This window comes from Cataglyphis hispanica, chromosome 5, assembly GCF_021464435.1.
Source record: "Cataglyphis hispanica isolate Lineage 1 chromosome 5, ULB_Chis1_1.0, whole genome shotgun sequence".
In the NCBI taxonomy this organism is placed as follows: Eukaryota; Metazoa; Arthropoda; class Insecta; order Hymenoptera; family Formicidae; genus Cataglyphis; species Cataglyphis hispanica.
Window position 1 is genome coordinate 2516363 of NC_065958.1, and position 20560 is coordinate 2536922.

General features: G+C 33.5%; 3 protein-coding genes and 1 long non-coding RNA gene across 7 annotated transcripts; 2 read left to right on the forward strand and 2 right to left on the reverse strand.

Moving 5' to 3' along the window:
• Window positions 1–501: 501 nt before the first annotated feature.
• On the reverse strand, window positions 502–4197 carry LOC126849844 (chymotrypsin-2-like). Its single transcript, XM_050592130.1, has 5 exons — window positions 4119–4197; window positions 2552–2625; window positions 2084–2397; window positions 1230–1484; window positions 502–740 (listed from the first exon to the last, which is right to left on the reverse strand). Exons 2-5 carry the CDS (start codon window positions 2613–2615, stop codon window positions 549–551), a joined length of 825 nt encoding a protein of 274 aa, XP_050448087.1. The 5' UTR covers window positions 2616–2625; window positions 4119–4197; the 3' UTR covers window positions 502–548.
• A 343-nt stretch (window positions 4198–4540) lies between these two features.
• On the forward strand, window positions 4541–7251 carry LOC126849843 (zinc finger protein OZF-like). 4 transcript variants are annotated; one of them, XM_050592127.1, is made up of 4 exons: window positions 4541–4782; window positions 5117–5222; window positions 5279–5428; window positions 5562–7251. In XM_050592127.1, the coding sequence occupies exons 2-4, from the start codon at window positions 5208–5210 to the stop codon at window positions 7071–7073; spliced, it is 1677 nt and encodes a 558-aa protein (XP_050448084.1). In that variant the 5' UTR covers window positions 4541–4782; window positions 5117–5207; the 3' UTR covers window positions 7074–7251. The 4 variants fall into 4 exon arrangements, with proteins under 4 accessions (XP_050448084.1, XP_050448083.1, XP_050448086.1 ...); XM_050592126.1 differs by having other exon boundaries at window positions 5117–5194; XM_050592129.1 differs by having other exon boundaries at window positions 4542–4782; window positions 5117–5205.
• A 528-nt stretch (window positions 7252–7779) lies between these two features.
• On the reverse strand, window positions 7780–20383 carry LOC126849845 (fibroin heavy chain-like). Its single transcript, XM_050592131.1, has 11 exons — window positions 20226–20383; window positions 17734–18291; window positions 17226–17261; window positions 15508–16689; window positions 14884–15069; window positions 13726–14691; window positions 12538–13092; window positions 12285–12353; window positions 11088–11855; window positions 9863–9976; window positions 7780–9689 (listed from the first exon to the last, which is right to left on the reverse strand). The coding sequence occupies exons 2-11, from the start codon at window positions 17810–17812 to the stop codon at window positions 9652–9654; spliced, it is 3993 nt and encodes a 1330-aa protein (XP_050448088.1). The 5' UTR covers window positions 17813–18291; window positions 20226–20383; the 3' UTR covers window positions 7780–9651.
• LOC126849846 (uncharacterized) lies at window positions 13013–13936 on the forward strand. Its single transcript, XR_007687457.1, has 3 exons — window positions 13013–13161; window positions 13375–13577; window positions 13791–13936. It is a non-coding gene; the product is annotated as an uncharacterized LOC126849846 (long non-coding RNA).
• Window positions 20384–20560: the final 177 nt, after the last annotated feature.

Sequence of the window (20560 nt, forward strand, 5' to 3'; positions counted from 1 at the left end):
ATATTTATATAAGAATCGTATTAAATATATGCACTGTCGAGAAATGTTGAAGATATACATAGATCCTTAATTAATTTTCAAATAAATTTTGCAAAATTTTCTTGATACAAATATTCAAATTATATCTTAGTACGCGTACTAATATTGATGTATTTATTATCACAAGTATAATATTGATATCTACAAGTGATAAAATTTAAAATGTCTAGAAATTTTAGATAGATATAATTATTTGTATTTTTTATACAATTTCTTGTCATGTATTTTTCAGATATGTTCTAAATCTATAAAAAAGTAGGAATCTGCCTCTTGAAAATTTTGATTTTGTTTCTTTTAAATAAACAAAATATTAAAAACTTAAATATATATATAAGAACAAATTATTGATTAAGTATTATTAATAAGTAAGTATTATAAATACATACAATACACACGCGTACACACATATATACGTATAAAGAACCGAGGTAGAAAAATAATGTTTTCCTTTAAAAAAGAACATGTTTCTCAAAAATGTTTGTTATATATAATCAGATAATTACATTTTACTACTTTACATAATTATTCTGATCTACTATTGTTTGATTATATTGATCAAGGTCTAGCATCGCTTGCGTAATAAAATCCGTAAAGTGACTAATTCTAGTAAAAACATCAGGGAAACCAATTGCGCATGGTTTCGTCCATGAGAATATACCTATTAATGTGTTGTTATATACTAATGGACTACCACTGTCACCCTGCAAACAATGCAAATAATATTTTCTTTCAATCAAAAACAAAATATATGTCACAGTTTAATAACAAAGAACAAATTTTTACTTAAAAATTCATTCACAAAAAATTGCATAGCATCAAATTTTTATCGAGCTAGATTTAAAAAATACATAAGAATACTATTTTTTTTAAATGAATTTAATTTAAAAAATTACAATATCTATTAAATTTTTCAGATGTAATTTTATTGCAACTTGTACATGACTCGTGAACGATAAGAGGGACATATATATTTTTATTATATTTTAATCTTTCGATGTAACAAGATTTAAAATAAAGAACAAAATAAACATGTTAAAATTACTTGCGCGTTTAAAAATAATACTATTAATAAATGGGTTTCAAGTAAAATATTTGTGAATGACGTAAAAACAATCGAATTTCCGGAGTCCAAAAAAAAAAAACAACTTTCGCACAAAGTTTTCGCAAAAATAATTTCTTCGCACATTTACCTTACACGCGCCGATCCCTTTCCTCTCCAATGTGCAAATTTGCGAGCTAAGGATAGTTATGTTTTTATAATATTCCTGACACGCTTCATTATCAATAATTGACACCGAAAGTTTTCGCAAATTTTGCGACAACCAACTGTGTCGACGAATTCGGCCCCACCCGCTAATAACGGCGCGTTCTCCAATAGTTGTGTTGTAAGTTGCCAAGGCAAGTGGCTCAACATGAGAAAACACCAAGTGAACTTTCTTAGCAAGCTGGAAGCATCAAAATATGTAATATGTAAAATATAATATGTAAAATTAATTATAAATTATAAAAACCGTGTTTCTTAATAAAATAATACGTCAGTAAATACATATATAAAATTTCCAATATAACTCAATCGTACAATTTTGAGATTATAAATAATTAAAATTGAAAAAATAAAGTCAAAATTTTATAAAATAAATGATCAATGATTCCGTTTTTTAATTGAACAATTCAATCCATGAAATAAAATCTGTGCATATAATTGTGACAAAATTATTACGTAATATTGTTATATCATAAATGAAATTGACACAAAATAAAGAGTACTTTTATATTGCAAACATAAAAAATTAAATTAAATTAATACAAAATAAAAAATAATATATTTTTTAAGTGTACATTATTAATGCAATTTATATTCGCGATATTCTTAAGCAAGAATTTCTAAATAAATAGTACCAATATTGTATAAAAAATATCAAGAGAATCTTAAATCAGTTTTAGCAATGTATTTTATAATATAATTGAAAATAAGAAACAAAATTGATACTAAAAATGTATGGTTTTTATTTCCAATTCCAATTTATAAAAAAAAAAATCTCACCATAATTACGACTACATCGGCTATCCAAGAGTTGTCAAGACCATATACATAATCAGGATGGCATTTAACACTCTTGACGGTGTGGATTTCACCCTTTTTTAAATCAACGCTTCCGATGCGTACGCTGAGTTCTTCGGAAGGTTCATCTATCAAATCGCATACGCAATGCGCCGCGCTCAGGATGTATCTGTCACTAATAAGCACACCGCTGCAGATGTGCACGTTATAATACCATAAGGATACTTGATAAGGAAATTCGGATTCAGCGGCAACTATTCCGCCAATTAGACGTCGTACGCGAAGTGTTCCTGCTCCTAAATGATACGCATGTTTGTTGTGATGTATTTTATAAGAAAAATTAAAAATTATTTATTTTTGCCTTTTGTATTGTAAGAATGTTCGCGTTAAAAAAAATATGCACGCATTTTTTTCTCTGCAGATTAATATTAAATACATGTTCTCACTTACCATAGCTGATAACGTCCAATATTAAAGTAATTAATAAACATAGAAGAGTAGGATTCACCATCATTTTTTAGACGCTGTGAAAGAACAAAAAAATGTTATGCTAACATAAAAGTCATTTTTGCAATTTTTATACGATTCTCGGCCTTTTGAATCGCATCTAATTTTTTTCATTGAGGCTAGTTTCATATGCGACATAATGCAATTAATATATTATATTATAACTATGTGCACGTATTATGCTGATGCCGATGTACTTCTATTTTCAGGTATGTTAATATATATAGTGCATTCAATGTTTAATAACTTTTCTGTTATCATCAATTTTCATTTACGCCAAAAATAAATTTATATCGAATTGTATGCATAATTCGCGTATTTCATTCTTTTTCTTTGTTCGAAATTACGTTCGAAATAAAATCCTGTGTATTATAAATAGAAATTTTCCCATTACCTATCATTACCAATCATTATAAATTCGCGTGTTTTGGTTTCATCGCAAACTTGTAACATTACTCATGCCAGCAATCTAATGCATCAAACGGCGGTCTACAATTACATTAATGCGTTTACTTAACTTGGTTACTTAACTTTGAATAGAATAAAAATTCATAAAAACACTTATCACCTAATTCACGAACAATAAGATACAAACGCAATTTAGTTTATAAAATAGATAATGTAATAAAATAATTTTAGTAATTCAAACAAAGAGTAATTCCGCAATCATTAAAAAATCCACGAAAACTTTATCATCTTACATATAATGTTATAAATAAACATTTTTATAATATAATAAAAAGACAATTTAGAATGCAAGCCTATAAGAGAACTTATCATCCGAGTTAAAGTTTGTTATAAAGTCCGAAGAAAACCGAAATATTTGCTTGTAAAAAAGAATGTTCTGTCTAAGATTAATAAATTGTATTACATTTTATTATATTTTTCTGCCCTAATTCATAGTTGCATCATATGATGAAATAATAAAAGATTTTATTTTTTATGTATATAAGATAAATGTTATATAATTATATCATGTACAATTGTATTTTTATACATATGTATAATTATCATATAGAAGATGTATGCAATAATACATCATATTTTATTAATAAATCATTATTATGATAATACATAGTATAATTATACATATGATGTATTATATACGTATAATAATACATATAGATATAGACAATTGTCAACAATAATCGATATCGATCGCAAAAGTAAAAATGAAAATTCATTGAAACGTGATAGAAGTATCATTTTTCCCATTTATAAATGCATTCATTCATTCATAAATGATTCAATATTCAATACAAGAGTTAGAAATATACACTGATATATGATTTTAAAGTGCAAAGAGAAACAAAATTCAAACAAATCTCTGATTTCCTTAACAACTAAAATAAATTTGACAAACTTCCTTTCGTTCATTCGTTTCTCAACTTAAAAAATTTCGATCTGTATCGAAAGTTTCGATTGTACTTGTATCCACTTCTCTCACTTTCCAACATTTCTTAAATTACTATCTTAATATATTAACTTGACGTGTTTCTATCACTCTTACCTGAGAGGAATGTCAATTTTTAATGAAGCCTAAGCACCTCGTCCAGTCCGTTCTTCTTTATGTAAGTCAAGACGATGACGAATCATCAAAGATGCTACTTCGCGCGCGAAAAACAGAGAGAGAGAGAGAGAGAGAGAGAAAAAGAGAAAAAGAGAGAGAGAGAGAGCATCCAATCGGTGTTTATTGTTACACGCGTATATATATGTAACGTGTATATGTGTGTGCGCACAGCGCCCTTATCGGCGCTCTTATGTGCGTGCGCGTCGCGCTTGACGTATGAGACGTACGTACGTCATGTACACGTGCACACACACATGACACATGACGCCATGATACGTGCGCGCCCGTACAAACTATACGCATACATATCTGCACGCACGCACGCGCGCGGGCGCGCGCGTTTGTGCAACACATTATCCGCCGTATCTATACGCCAACGCGTAGTGCATCTTCGTCGTCGATCTTCGTCGCTTGACGCAATCCGAGTCGCGATCTAGCATTTCCGATATCCAGGAGGAAACGGCTCGCTCGCACGCGGGATCGAGAAATAATATTGTCCACAGCGGGGCGACGCGCGTGAAACAGGTTGAAAGGGGAACGTCAGCACGCACAGGCCGCAACCTATATTTTTGTACCTCCATGAAAGGGCCATGTAACCTATGTCGTGAGTATATGATGAACAACTCGTCCGATCTCCCGGCGCGGCAACAGGTTCGCGACCGTACGGGATACTTGGCCCGGGACCGGTTCCGGTACATCCCGGAACGTCCGTCGCCGAGAACCCCGATCACGTCGTGTTTCGAATCTGTTATCGCGTTTGAGGTTATGTGTACGGATTTTTTTTTTATATAAAATTTCTGGCTGCACCCATCGTGTACAACGCTTTTTCCTTGTCTCTTTTTATTCGGGATTTGTTTTTTCTTTTTGGAATAACATCTTGCTCTTTCGCATACATTGTGGTAATTGTTCGTAAGCGAATAAATTGATTTCACTTTCAGAGTGAAGTGTAACAAATGGAAGGTTTTAAGGTGAAAGATGAACCGATGGATGCATTAGCCATAGACAGTCAGGTTATGGTAAACCATTTGTATGAAACGGCAGCAGGTATATGACATACCGCTGGCGTCGTCCAGAGAGTCTAACGTAACAATTACTTTAAGGATGAGAACATTGTGAGCGTGGTGCTTAAGGAGGAACCAGGTGACAGATTTGATCCCGACTACATGGAGGATATTTGCTCCGGCACTTTCGACAAGGGCACTTTATTTTTGCCTATCGAAAACAATGAGGTGGATTTCTCCAATGAAATGGTAAATATATAATGGAAACCATTAATTTATTCATGTATTACATCTGCATATTGTATATTTTATTTTTGAGAAGATGTAGATATCTGTTTGCTTTGATATCATGTTATATTCTTTTCTCAACACTCTGTTGTAGGTAAAGTTAGAATTGGAAGGGGAATCTACTAGCCATCAGAACTGGGCAGCACAGATAGCAAGCGCAAATTTATGTGACAAGGAGGATGCTGTGATGCAACGATGTTTGGCTAATACAAATTTTATACAAGCACAGGATCTTGACAAGCATGGATTCTGTCAAAACGGTCAGCAACCAAAATTTTACAAAATACAATGCTCAATTTGTAAGAAATGGTTTTTGAACAATGATTCTATGGTGACGCATCTGAGAATGCACTGCAGCGGAAATCAATGTGAGGTTTGCCAACAAAGTTTTACTGACAATTCTAGCTTGCATGCCCACATGTTAACTCATGTTGGAATGAGTCCGTTAGAGTGCCACATTTGCCAAAAGTTATTCCCTTATAAATGGAGCTTGAGAAATCACATGCAATTGCATGTATTGGACAAACCGTACGATTGCGACGCGTTACAGCAAGCTTTTATGAAGCGAGCGGGCTTGAACGATCAAATGATGGATGAGAGATTTTTTGAATGCGACGTATGTCACATGACGTTCAAGGAGAAGCTTAATTTAAATCGACACATGTCCAGTCACACGGCGGACAGGCCCTACAAATGCACAATCTGTTTCGAGGCGTTTAAGGAAAAGACGAAATTGAACATGCATTTGCCGCTTCACGCTGCAAACAAGCATTTTAAATGCACGCTCTGTCACAGATCCTTCGCTCAGAAAACGGCGCTCAGCAATCACATGCTGGCACACAGTGGCGAGAAGCCGCACGCATGTAATATCTGCGAGAAAACGTACAAGAGGAAATCGGAATTAATTAGGCACACCATGGTACATACTGGCGAGAGACCATACGAGTGCAAGGAATGCTTAATGACCTTTCGCGAGAAAGCCAAATTAAATTCGCATATGCTTGTTCATACGGGCGAGAAACCACACGAATGTCACATCTGTCATAAAGCGTGTGCGCGGAAGTCGGATTTGAACAGTCACATGCTGTTGCACACCGGCGGTCAATACGACTGCAAGGTTTGCGACAAGATCTTCACGAGGAAGTCGGATCTGAACAGACACACCTTGATACATACCGGCGAAAAGCCGTTTGCGTGCAATATGTGCGACATGGCCTTTCGGGAGAAGACGAGATTGAATTCGCACATGCTCATACACACGGGCGATAAGCGGCACGCGTGCCATATTTGCCAGAAAACGTTCAAGGAGAAATCGTCGTTGAGGAAACATATGTTAAGTCACACCGGCGACAGACCATACGAGTGCTACGTGTGTCACAAAGCCTTCACGCAGAAAACTACGTTGAACAGCCATATTATGGTTCACGCCGGTGAAAGACCCTTCGAATGTAGTACTTGTCAAAAAATATTCAAGGACAAAGCAGCGTTGAAAAAACACTTGTCGATGCACGTCAACGAGAAAACTCACGAATGTCTTATTTGTATGAAAAAATTCGCTCATAAAGCAGCATTAAATAGTCACCTATCCACGAATCACATATCCTAACTACACGGATCTAGTCTATTACGGCTTTCTGTTTCTTTACATTGAGCACCGTATGTTTGTAGTTGTATAGCATATTTCCATGATTACACCTGTATCTCTGTTTTATATGCCAATAGGTCCGATAAAGTCGTATTTTTTCCTGTGTATGGAGAAATAATAAAAATTAATTTCTAAGTAATATCATCAGTCACATACACGTTCCTACCTGAACAATGAATGAAGTCTTTTAGAACAAGTTTTATATAATTCATGCATTACACGTATTAAATGTTATTTGAAAATTGATGTTATAAAAGCAAATATCTAATTTTTTTTCAAAATAGAAAATTTTAGTTATTTTTCTAAAAAAGGAAAAAATAAGATATGAACCAAATGCGAAGTTGAAAATATGATGCAAAAAAGATGTTTATATGAAATCTAAAAAAAAGCATAATATATCAAATATGAGAAAATTTCAATCTTTTTCCAGATCTTTTTTCAATCTGAAAATATGCAAAAATTGTGATTATTAGTATGATATAAAATTATTATCAGTTTGAAAGTTTAAAATATATTTTAAAAACGAATAGATATTCAATGTATTAAATGTTAAATAATAATAACGAATTTAAGTTTTTGTAAGATAGACTGTATTATATAATATTAAAAAATAATTCTTATTCATTAAATTGCAAAAGATAAGGATACAAAAAATCGGAGATAGATATAAGTAAATCATTGCATATCATTTATTTGACCCATATTTTAAGAGAATAGATCAATGTACATATTATTTGTTAGGATATATATAACTGGATCCTTGTATTTCTTGGTAGAGTTGAAAGAGTTATTAGATTAAACCTAAAATAATATCGTACACAATGAAATTATTATAATATTATCATTTGTATGAAAAATCATTTCTTTTTCTTACAAGATTTTTTTTATAAGATAAAAGATTTTATTGAATTAAAAATAGCGAAGGAGCAATTAATATTATTGAGCTTGGAATTATGAAATGATTACAATGATAACTAATTTTAAAACAATTGCAATATTAACATATATTTTTACAAAAAAATTTTGTTTTAAATAGCATAAACTATGATTCTTATAAACAAACGTCGATAAGTAAAACATTTCTTCATCCAAACATTTCGATAAAAAGTTTTATTATAATCAGATATTTAAATATCAAGAATTTTTTTTCTTAAAACATATTTTACTTATAACAAGCAAAAGTTGCCTGAACGAATTCTTCTCTGAATATTTTAATATGTACCTGGTAAAAATCCATATCCGTACCCTGGTCCCATATTATTATATCTACCATTATTAGGTAAATAGTCCCTCTGATTTCCTCTGCCATTAAAAAATGGACCTCCACTTCTACCCATATCTCTAGTGCCTATAGGCCACATTGAGCCTATGAATTGTATAATGAAAAAGTTATTAATAAAATTTGTTTTATTAGGATATTCAATTTATAGGATTTGTAATAAAAACACAAACGATATAATGCAGACAAATTAAAATTTGATGTAATTCAAAGAGAAAGAAATCGGATCGACAAACTTATTGTTAGATAATTGTATCTACCTGGTAATACACAGACATCTTGAAATATAAAATAAGATAGAAATACAACATACAATTGTTATATATATACATGAGTGATATTTTAAACTTTTTTTATTTTGACCAAAGCCAGGTTTATCAAAGATATAAAGTTTTATTATTTAACAAATCACGCGAAATTATAAAATGAATAAATGTTAATACAAAAGTAATAACAAATATAATAACCAAACTTACCAAATTGTGCGTTACATAATTGAATCAGTAATACTATTAATATTGAAATTAATATAATCTTCATGATGGTTGTAGCACCGGACTCCAAACTCACGATAGGTCTTAACAAAAACGACTAATACCATGCGCATTTTAACATATCTTTTTATATATTTCTTAATGAACTATAATTACTTTTGCGTTATAAGAATATTTGCGAATAATAGCTCGGTTTTTTTATACATACCCGGTGGATAATAAATTGATTATCCATACTTTCGGAATTTTAATTTGCGAATATCACTGCTTATGCTATGGAATTAGACTCTCTATTTTATTTATTGACCGAATAACATATTTAACTAGGATATATTTCGCTTAAAACAAAATTGATATCTAAAAAAGATATATAAAAATAGTGCAAATTAATATTTCTTTTTAATGGGCAATCCTATAGAGTTATGGAATACTACTAAATTGATGTGTATAGTCAATTATCGATCATATAATGGGTAATTAGCGTTTGCGACGTAAACAATCATTCGTATGATTCTGCGAAGTCTGTTCTTCGCCGATTAAACAAAATATGTGTACAATCAAATGTATATATAATAAAAAAAATTTTATCCATATCATATATCGCAACGAATGGATGTAATAAATATATAAAATCTTTATATAAAAAGAATCAAGAGAGTATTTTATATTTATTAAGTAGCAAGATATTAACTAAATGTATATTATGTTTTAAAATTATGTCATCAATTATGTATCTGCATATTTATTCCATTTTGCATCTTCTGAATTAACCCTTTACGTCGGTAGGATAATTTCCTGACCAGCCTGTAATGACATAATATCTCTGGATATTTTATGTATATATATATATGTGTATATATATATATATATATATATATATTATATACATATATATATATATATATATATATATATACATATATATACGTTACACGTATACATATATATACGTTTGAAAGAATAATTCTAAAACTCACTTCCAGAACTACTACTGGCAAAGGCACTGCTGGAAGCCCAGGAATTGGATCCACCGTGTGCTCCGCTAGAAGACCAGCTTCCGCTACGAGCTTGGCCAAAATCATTGCCGGTTCCTGAAAAAACAAAGGTGTACAATGGATTTATTTTTCGATTTTTACAGGTAAATCGATTACAGGCTCTATATACGAACAAAATCTTATTTTTATTTTGCTTAAAACGAATTAATTAAATTCCACGTTTTACAATATGTTGCATATTATATAATATAGTATATCTCTTTAAAATATATGTTAATGGTATTTCCGATTATGTGACAATCTCATCATATATACTTATTTTCTAAAAAATAAATAAGAGATACGCTTACATTTTGTGTGAAAAGCACATCTCATTGCTATCACAGATAAATATGATAAGTTAATTACTGATAGTATAGATTGTATAATAGCTTTCGTAGTCGAAGAACGGAAACGGATATCTGGCGCTTACTATTAATGCTACCTTCTTGTTTGATTTATGCATCATTGTACGATAAATCGCATTAATCACATGTGTATTTCCAATCTCTCATATGCAACTACGGTAGACCTTGAGGCATTTCCGACTATGAGAAAGATACTCTGTTATATCTTTTACTTATGCTTTGTTGCAAAAACGTGCACAACAAATGTTTCGTTAAGCAGAGAAGTTAAATTAGCCGTGGGAATAATTGAGTATCCACTCATATGATCCACTTGATGAAGATATAAACGCCGAGAAATTATGAACCGCATCGTTGATTTGATGTATAATTATCATACACTCCTTCCAATCGTGTCTTGATCTCCATTTAACTCTGCGGCTTGTTAACGCAACACTGATTATCTAAGTATATTTAATCAACGTCAAGTTATTATTTTCAATAAATTTTGCCGCTTGCCATATCATTACATGCAATTTTGAAAATTAATGCAGTAATGTTCTTACAAGACTAAAAAATCTTAAAACACTCATAATTTTCAGGTTATTGCAGGAAAGATTGTACGCTAAATCGTTATATTTTCGTAATTTTAAGGATATCATGTCATTAATCTTTTTCTTAAAATAATGTTTTTTTTTTGTAAACAAATCACATCTTGAGATTGTTCCAAGGATGTGTACGTTAGATATGATTTTCTATATTAAAAAGACATAATACATATGTATTAAATTATTTACATTTATATGCTTTTGCAACGAACAAACCTGCTGTATTGGAGGAAGGTAAAGATTTAGCGCTGGGAAAGTTGGAAGTTTGAGCATTGCTAAAAGATCCAGCATAAGCTCCATTAACAGATCCTGCCAAGTTACTTCCCGCCGATGCGGGATGACCTGTGCCGAATTGATCGCGGGTTCCAGTTCCAGTATTGCCGGAAGTACCGACGTATCCTGAATTTCCGCTACTTGTTCCGACATCTCCACCGATTCCTCCAAATACACCTCCCGGATGCTTACCGCTGCTAGTGTCGTAACTTCCGCTACCGGGCGTTCCACAACCGAAAAGACCCAATTTACATCGTAACGGATCGATTCCGCGAGAATTTCCACCTGTAGGATAAACCCCGCTGCTAGCTTCCTGCTGCGGCGAAACTCGACGAGAATCACCCTTTACACCGCCACTTTCTGGCGTTCCCAATGCAGGGTATCTATCAGACTGTCCACCACTGTGCGATGGACTGTCTGAGCCACTGTTTCCACTTCCGAAAAAGGGATTGTATCCTTCGGCTTTCCTGCCTCCGAGTGGAATCACACCTTCGTTAGGATTAACTTCAATATTTCCTCTTCTCTTGTTGTCATCCAGGAAAGGATTTCCTTCACCATGAGGAATCACATTTTTGTCATTATTTGCATTACTATTACTATGATCAAGCTTAGGGCCGTTCCAATCGGGATCGAGGAATGGATTTCCCTTTCCGATCGGTTTAACTGTAGTTCCGCTACTCCAGGGATGTGAAACATCGCTTGGAGTACCGCCTAAATAATGGGGAAAAATATATTTCCAATATTTATTTATATATTTTATACAATATATATTTAATACAATATATATTTAATACATATTTCCATATATTAAAAAATTAACTTAATACTTTGAAAAATTTCTTCATATTTTGAAATGTTTCATCTCAATTTCACTCATGTTGTTTAAAGATAACAATCTTAACAAACGGCGTATATACTATTATATTTTTATATGTATAACGATCTAGATCTTCATATTAAAAAATAGAAATTGAACACTTTTATGAGATGAATGGCAAAAAAAGTTTATTTTCGTAAAATTTTCCTATATTTTTTATTTATAAAATATCGCAAATATTAAAATTAAAAGCGAAATGTAATTTAAATTTAACTAAAGATAAGATTTTAAAACATTTTTCAATGTAGACCATCAATATGTACCTCCAGTTCCAAACAAAAATGGATTTGCGGAATTCCATTGCACAGGACCTTCAGGTGTTACACTTGCGGCTTCAATTAAAATTAAAATCAAGATTTAATTTTATCCAATTAATTAGATATAATAGATTAATAAGATTTAATTTAAACTTATGTATGTACATATTTGCGTGAGAATAACTCATATTATATTATTTAAGTATTTACACAACAATTTAACAGCCACAAAGTACTTTAGTTAAGTATCATTTGTTACCTTGATTACACGAATTGTCTCCACTTCTACATCCTATATTGGTCCCGGAATAAGCTCCGATGCCGCTATTAAAAGGTGGAGCTGGTTCATATACATTCCCTATGCTTGGAACATGACCATCACCGGTTCCAGCAGGATAATATGTTTTATTAACGCCGCTAGGACCGTTTACTGTTTCACCGCATGGTCCATGTGTCACTGGTGCATTATTATCTCTTCCAGTACAACTACCTTTGCAATTATAATTCCCGCCTCCGCAGTTGCTGTTTCCTCCATACGGACTAATGCTACCTTCACAATTTACGCTTGAACATCCAGATGTGCCTATTCCACTTCCAGCTTCTGGTTGTTTGCTAGGCCAAGCTCCATTACCGCCTGCAGGTTGCTTGTTAGGCCTAATTCCACTTCCAACTCCTGGATAACTACCGGATGCAGCATTACTTCCATCTCCAGGATTTCCACTAGGCCAACTTCCGGCTCCACTATCTGGTTGCCTGGTAGACCAAGTTGCACTAACGCTTCCAGGTTGTCCTCTAGGCCAGGTACTACTTCCCTCTGCAGGTTTTTTACTAGGCCAAGATCCGCTACTGCCTCCAGGCTGTTTTCCGGGCCAGGTACCACTAGGTCTAGAATGTCCGCCAGACGTAGTCCTACTTTCGTCTCCAGGTTTTTCACTAGGCCAACTTTCGGCTCCACTACCTGGTTGCTTGGTAGGCCAAGTTGCACTAACGCTTCCAGGTTGTTCTCTAGGCCAGGTACTACTTCCATCTCCAGGTTTTTTGCTAGGCCAAGGTCCGCTACTGTCTTCAGGCTGTTTCCCAGGCCAGGTATCACTAGGTCTAGGGTGTCCGCCAGACGTAGTCCTACTTTCGTCTCCAGGTTTTTCACTAGGCCAACTTTCGGCTCCACTACCTGGTTGCTTGGTAGGCCAAGTTGCACTAACGCTTCCAGGTTGTCCTCTAGGCCAGGTACTACTTCCATCTCCAGGTTTTTTGCTAGGCCAAGGTCCGCTACTGTCTTCAGGCTGTTTCCCAGGCCAGGTATCACTAGGTCTAGGGTGTCCGCCAGACGTAGTCCTACTTTCGTCTCCAGGTTTTTCACTAGGCCAACTTTCGGCTCCACTACCTGGTTGCTTGGTAGGCCAAGTTGCACTAACGCTTCCAGGTTGTCCTCTAGGCCAGGTACTACTTCCATCTCCAGGTTTTTTGCTAGGCCAAGATCCGCTACTGTCTTCAGGCTGTTTCCCAGGCCAGGTATCACTTAGAGTTCCATACACGCCAGGCGTAGCACCACTTCCAGGTTGTTCGCCAGGCCATGCTTTACTTCCGCTTCCAGGTTGTTTGCCAGACCAAGCACCAGCTTCAGCATAAGAATGTGTGCCATGAGGAGCAATTTCATAAGTAAATCCGGTACTTCCAGGAGAATTCTTGACTCCGGGATAAGTTGGAGCTCCTTCGTATCTTGGCGTTGTTCCAGCTATATAAGGAGTGCTATACGTACCGGGGAATGTTTCAAATGCGCTTACACCAGTGTTTGCACTTGCACTACTACTTGCTGCATTAAAACCAGGTTGTTTTAAGCCTGTTCCGCTGTATGAACTATCGAATGCTGCGGATCCTGGAATATTTATGTGACCAAACGGAGATTTGGTAGTGCCAAATCCAGTAGTAGAGACAGAAACTCCTGCATGAGAATCTGTGGTTTCCGGACTATGCCAAATATTACGTCCGCTTGCAGGCTGGTCAGTATTTAACGAGGAGCTAGTAATTCCGCTCCCATAACTCGGCTTAGTGACACCCGGATAATTGTGAACGCCGCTTCCAGGAGAGCCTGGTAATTTTCCAAGCCTGAATGTAGTATCTTGAACTTCAGTATCAGATGAACTAATTCCTCCAAACGGTCTTTTTGTAGTCCCGAAAGTATTTGCTACATTCGACGGCCACGTACTTTCACGTCCAGGTTTATTATAATCAGAAACACTTCCTGGATTAAAAGTACCACTGCTAGGATGTGCTTGATCTCTTCCACTGTACGACGTTTGAGTGCCTGCTGGTTTGTTAAAAAATGGATGATCTTTCTTTTCAAAAGGTGTTCCTCCGTGAGGAGTGCTCCCAATGCCGGATGTTACGCTTGCTCCAGCGTAAGCACTAGTACCTGTGTACACAAAATATTAAATTTAAATTCTCTAAAAAATTTTAAATTAATGCAAATTTCAATATCTCTAATTTAATCATATAAAAAACGGATTATCTAAAATAGTATTTTTATTTTTTTTTATATAAAACCAATATTATATATATATTGTTGTTAATAAAATAACAAATTGTTATCCTCATAAACACGCACTTTGTGCTGTTCCAGATTGACCATAAGGTGAATTTTGATCTTCTTTTGGGCTTCCATAACTATTTGGAGAAAATATACCACTTCCTGTTTGTGGTACTGCAGAAGAAATACCACTTGGAGATTCACTACCTTTCATTCTGTCAATATCGATAGGTGTTGCGCCCAATTTAAAAGGACCTTGTTTTGCTAATATAACAAATTAACACATATTGTTATAAAAATATCCAAATTTTATTATTTTTTGTTATATATATATTTGTTTTAATTTTATATTAATTTGCATAAATTTATAGATGAGAATAACATAACGAAAAATAATATAAAAATTAAAATAAAATATTACTAGTAGCGCAAGAGTAGAAGCGCAAGAATAAAAAAACAGTACGTAACACATTATTATATTCTTGTGATACAGATGCCTTATCGTGAAACAAAATGTATTACAGACTTGTGACATATAAAATGTTTAGTTTTGAAACTCCAAAATATGAATATACGTATAAAATATGAATATACGTATAAAAAATGTATAAACTGATGATACTTTTTGATAACCATTGAACATAAAGAAAGCGTATTAAAATTTATTTTCGCGTCTTTTTATAAAGAGATTATCGTACCAACCTTGAGTACAACTTGAATCGGGTCGAGGACAACCAGTACCGGTGGACTTAGTTCCATAATCCGGATTCGAACTCGGTTTAGATTTATTATCGGATGGAGCATTCCAGCTTTGTCCAGGTTTTGGCGGGAACGGAAGTCCTCGGACTGAACTACTGTCGAATCCGGAATTCCCGCTTGGTCCATAATTCGGCGTAACGCCGAAGTTTCCGGTAGATTCACGACCGGCGGAGGGTAGGTTCCAACCTGGCAAAGATTTCTGCGAAAAATCAGCCGTTGGAGTATTATCAAATCCAGTATTCCACCCTCCAGGTTTCGATGAGCTCGCAACAGGAGCATTATCAAGTCCGGTATTCCAAGGTTTCTGTGAAAACGGCTGTCCAGTTGAAGCACCGGATCCGATAGCCCAACTAGGTTTCGGCGTTGTTACAAAATTTCCGGCGGGTCCAGAGTTGCCCCAAGTAGGATTCGACGAGGAGGCAAAACCACCCGGCGTTGTTCCTCTGTTCCAATTTAGCCAAGAGTTTGATGTTGTACCGTAGCTACTTGCAGTTGTGCCAGCATATCCGGGTTTTGATGTCGTATAGGCGAACGGAGTGTTCCAGCCTGATCCAGGTTTTGGCGTACTTCCGGTAGCAAAACCTCTAGTTGGGGCTGCGTATCCAGTAGCCGGCACTGGATACTCGACACCGCCAAAAGAACTAGCGGGTCTACTACCTTTAGGTTCGTCATTAACATATACATCTATAGGTCCGGTCTTATGTACGCCGGGTGGATGCGATCCCGATTTATGTCCTCTGTCATGTCCCCCCGCGCCATGGTGATGCGTCCCGTCGGGCTTGTATTGGCCATCGTCGCATTCGTCCCCGTCATTCTCGTCCCCCTCCTCCTCCGGCTCGTCCTGTTCCCAATAATCATCATTTTCCCATTTGCATTTAGAACAGTCGTTCTTATTATAGCCATGATCTGAGCCTCTTATTCCGTCACCGCTGGTGCCGTGTCCCGGAATGATGCCATAGGATTTTGTACCGCGATTGGCATCATTGTCATGAGACAAGCTGATGCTGTCATAGCTGCGAATCCCTTTGTGTCCATCGTAGACTCTGGAAAAGTCTCCCGCTCCTCCAAATGCACTGACGCTACTTAATGCGGATGCACCAGCTCCAGCGTGAGCGCTGGCTGATGCTGCACCGCGTAAAAAACAAATGCCATTTTTAGTAATAATATATATATGTACATATATATATATATATATATATATATATATATATATGTTTTTATTTACTCTGTTTTTTTATTTTACTTCTAGTTTTAAAGCTTAATAAATGGGAATCACATCGAGATATAAATAACGGCAATTATATAATTTTCATACATTTTCTCTCTTTGCTCTCCTCCATTAACGGCCAAAACATAAAACCATAATTGTTGCGATGAATAGTTTAGTACGCTTTAAGAAATTTATATATCGATAGAGAAATATGTCCACAGAAACGCAAAAGTGATAGTATATTTCATGATAAATCTCGGAAATTCAAAGAATATTTTACATTAATGAAAAAGATAGTACTCTTTTCTCTATTGATATAACAATAATTCTATATATAAATATATATATATAAATTATGATGCGATTATACGTGACAAGGATGGTCTTTAACAATATTTATGAAGATGATTTCACTATCATGCACATATGTAGAAAGAATTAATATACGTACCAAAGGCGCCGCTACTGCCTTCATTTGCGCGTGCATCTAAAATTGAAAACACATAACAACCTAAGATTTGTCACAGAGATTACAATCCGCAAACTATAAATTAAAATCCTTAATTAAATTCAATCAAAACAAAATATGTATTTTTAAATATTTTGATTCATTGATTACATCAAGTGTATTTTTAAAATATCAATTTTTTTTAAATACATAAACAATTAAAAAAAAATAAAAATAAATTGATATCCCACTAAATCTAAGACAGGCTATTTAGTTCTAAAAAATCTTTTTTTTTAATCTGTATTTCTAAAATCTATTAGAATCAAAATAAATACTTTTGTACATCAATTTCTCCTTTTATATTTAACAAAAGAAAAACAAAGAAAAAAATTACTTGGTTCAATAAATATGGCAAATATAAAAATCGATCTTTTTATATCGATATAAAATTATACAATTTTTAGAAATATGATTTAAGACGATTAATTATCGTTTAAGTGCATGAGATTACCTGATCCGACGAAAAACGTGCATACGATGAGGGCTACCGTCAAGAAACACTTTAAACAGCAAGATCGAATTTCGATCATCTCGGAGGATGCCGGTTCGTTTATATTGCTTTACCGGTTGCCTCGTGTATACTGCAGCACCGGTTGCCAAGAGCATCATGAAAGATCGAAGGCTCATACATATATATATATAAGGATACCCCCAGCAGAGTGTGTGTGCGTGAAAGGGAATCGCCGAGGCGAATCCCGACGCCGCGAGGCGATCCGGCATAGGCAGCATCTTTGCGCAGTAGATATACATTGTCGAACAATGAGTAATTATATTGTTGCCATCACCAAAGCGAACATGCGGCAATATAATAGAAGCGTCGCGACTGGTTTGATGAGATGGTCCTGCGCAGAGATGACTGCGTCATCGTTCTTTAGGAGTTTCCCCGAAGGAGAGTCTTCGATGCTCGTCACGTCACGTTTTCACACATCCTGTACAAGAGGTATGCGGCAAGCGAATGCTGATTCCCATGTTACAAGAAGCTCATCTCATCGCATCATTTTTATCCTTCCTACAAAATATAGATAATGATTATGAGGTAATAAAATGTGATAATAATTAACTCTCTCTCTAAATATTTGTAAAATTATTTGTTGATAATAAAAACAAAGATTATTAGATTACTGGCTAGTACAATATTCAAAATGATGGAAGTTTTGTTTTTTTCTTTTAAAGAAAGAATTAAATTATTTATTTTTAATACTTGAACAAATGTGATAAATTTCAATAAGATCTCTATTCTCTATAAACTTTTAATATTAATAAAAATGCAGATCTTGCTTGAATTTAAAAAAAATATATATATACCGAAATCTTATAATACTTCCATTATTTTAATATAATACTTTATTATTAGAATAACTTTGTAACCTTGTAGTATACTTAATGAATGCCTCGATAGTAAGAAAAAAATGATTATTTGTAATTTAATAATTTAATTAATTTAAGATGATTGTATGTACAAATAATATTACTGAAAAAAAAATGTATATTCAATCTCTTTTCCCCAATAAAAAAATCGATGGTTAGTCTTTCCTAATTTGCTGCATTAAATTGATTATTCTTTTAAACACAATTACTTTTGTTTCGCTAATGCGTTTGTGAATCATTTCTCTTGAAATAATAATGCATATTTAAAAAGATTCAATTGGAGAATAAAATTTATACCATATCTATCTTATAAAAATTTATGTATCTATTTTTATCGAATATATAAACTCTGGAATCTCGCGTATTAGAATATCACAACAAAAGAGACTGGTTTCGACAACAGAAAAGACTGGTTTTTTTTTCAGCAAATCATTTACATCGAAATGTGCGTGCCGGGATTCTTCTCGCATTGTAATATTCATCACCGCGAACTTCTCGTGCAATATAAATGTCGCAGAACTATGCGATCACTACGCATGTAGTATATCATACTTGCGTATCGTCATTGTACAAGGCGAAATGTCTACGACTCATTGTGTAATAATAATGATACCTATGATCGCGCGTATTTTTAGAATGTACACGAGTTATAACACATCGTACATCCTCCTAAATACCATATCCTGGATATAAAGAACTTTAATCATTTAATCGGAAAAGTACAAGATAGTATATAAAAAAATGCACGTCCACAAATCTTTTATCGATGCAGAAGATATTATCTCGGAACGAAGATTTCAATTGGCTTATTATCACTCACTGCATCCGTGTTTAAAAAATTAATTATATGATTCGCGAAAATCGCGATACCGGATGCAAAAAAAAAGATATTTTACAAAATATGCATAAATTTTTTATCAGATCTGCGTAATAATTTATCTATAAATAAAGATAAAATTATACTCTCTTTATTTGTCATTTTCGATTCCTTTGTAAAAGTTTTTATTATTTATATCATGTCCACAATTGTGACAAGTATAAAAAATTCTGATATTATACATAAAAGTATATAATCATTATTTTAAATATTTTTTTAAAAAATTTTACGTGAAAAATTTTTCTCTAACAAATTATATATTTTATTCTTTCCTTTCCTTCATATATAAAATATTATTTTTCATAAAACGATGTCAAGATAAAAAGAAACTTTTTTTAACAGCTGTCCATAATGTAAATAATACCATGCCTATCAGATGTTTATCATCAGATCTTCGGTCATGTATAAAGATAGATCTAGTTAAATCTTATTTCATTCATGTATTATAAATATACATTTACTCTTAATTTTTCTTTTTTTTCATGTCTAAATTAAAGGTATATTTAAATAGAAAGGTTAATAATACACATAAGTGTTTAAAAGATAATAATTTTAAGTCTACTTAGCACAAGTCAATAATACATATTATATTAATTTTGTAACAAGTCGAGCTAATATTTTTTTAAATAGCGCACTTGAATATTTAATTTTATTAAATTTTACTAAATTATACATTAAAATTAATGATTACTACTCACACAAATACTGATGAATAAACTCGGCTCACATATACGAAGACAATTTTTTTTCTTAATCGAACACTTGACAAAGTAAACACATCTTCCGCGGATATGGCATCGTTTAATATTCTAGCCTATAATAAATCTCGTGCGTTCGAAAATTCTAATCATGAAATCTTATAATTAACTAATAAAAGGACAAAAAAATATTTATTCCTTTCGTCCTTATTGGTCAATTAAACGTCATTTTTTCCACGGAAAATAGAATTTTTGAAAGCACCAAAATTATTTATTATGATCGCGTTCAGCAGAACATATGTTGAGCTATCATCTTTTCAATACTCAACGTTGAT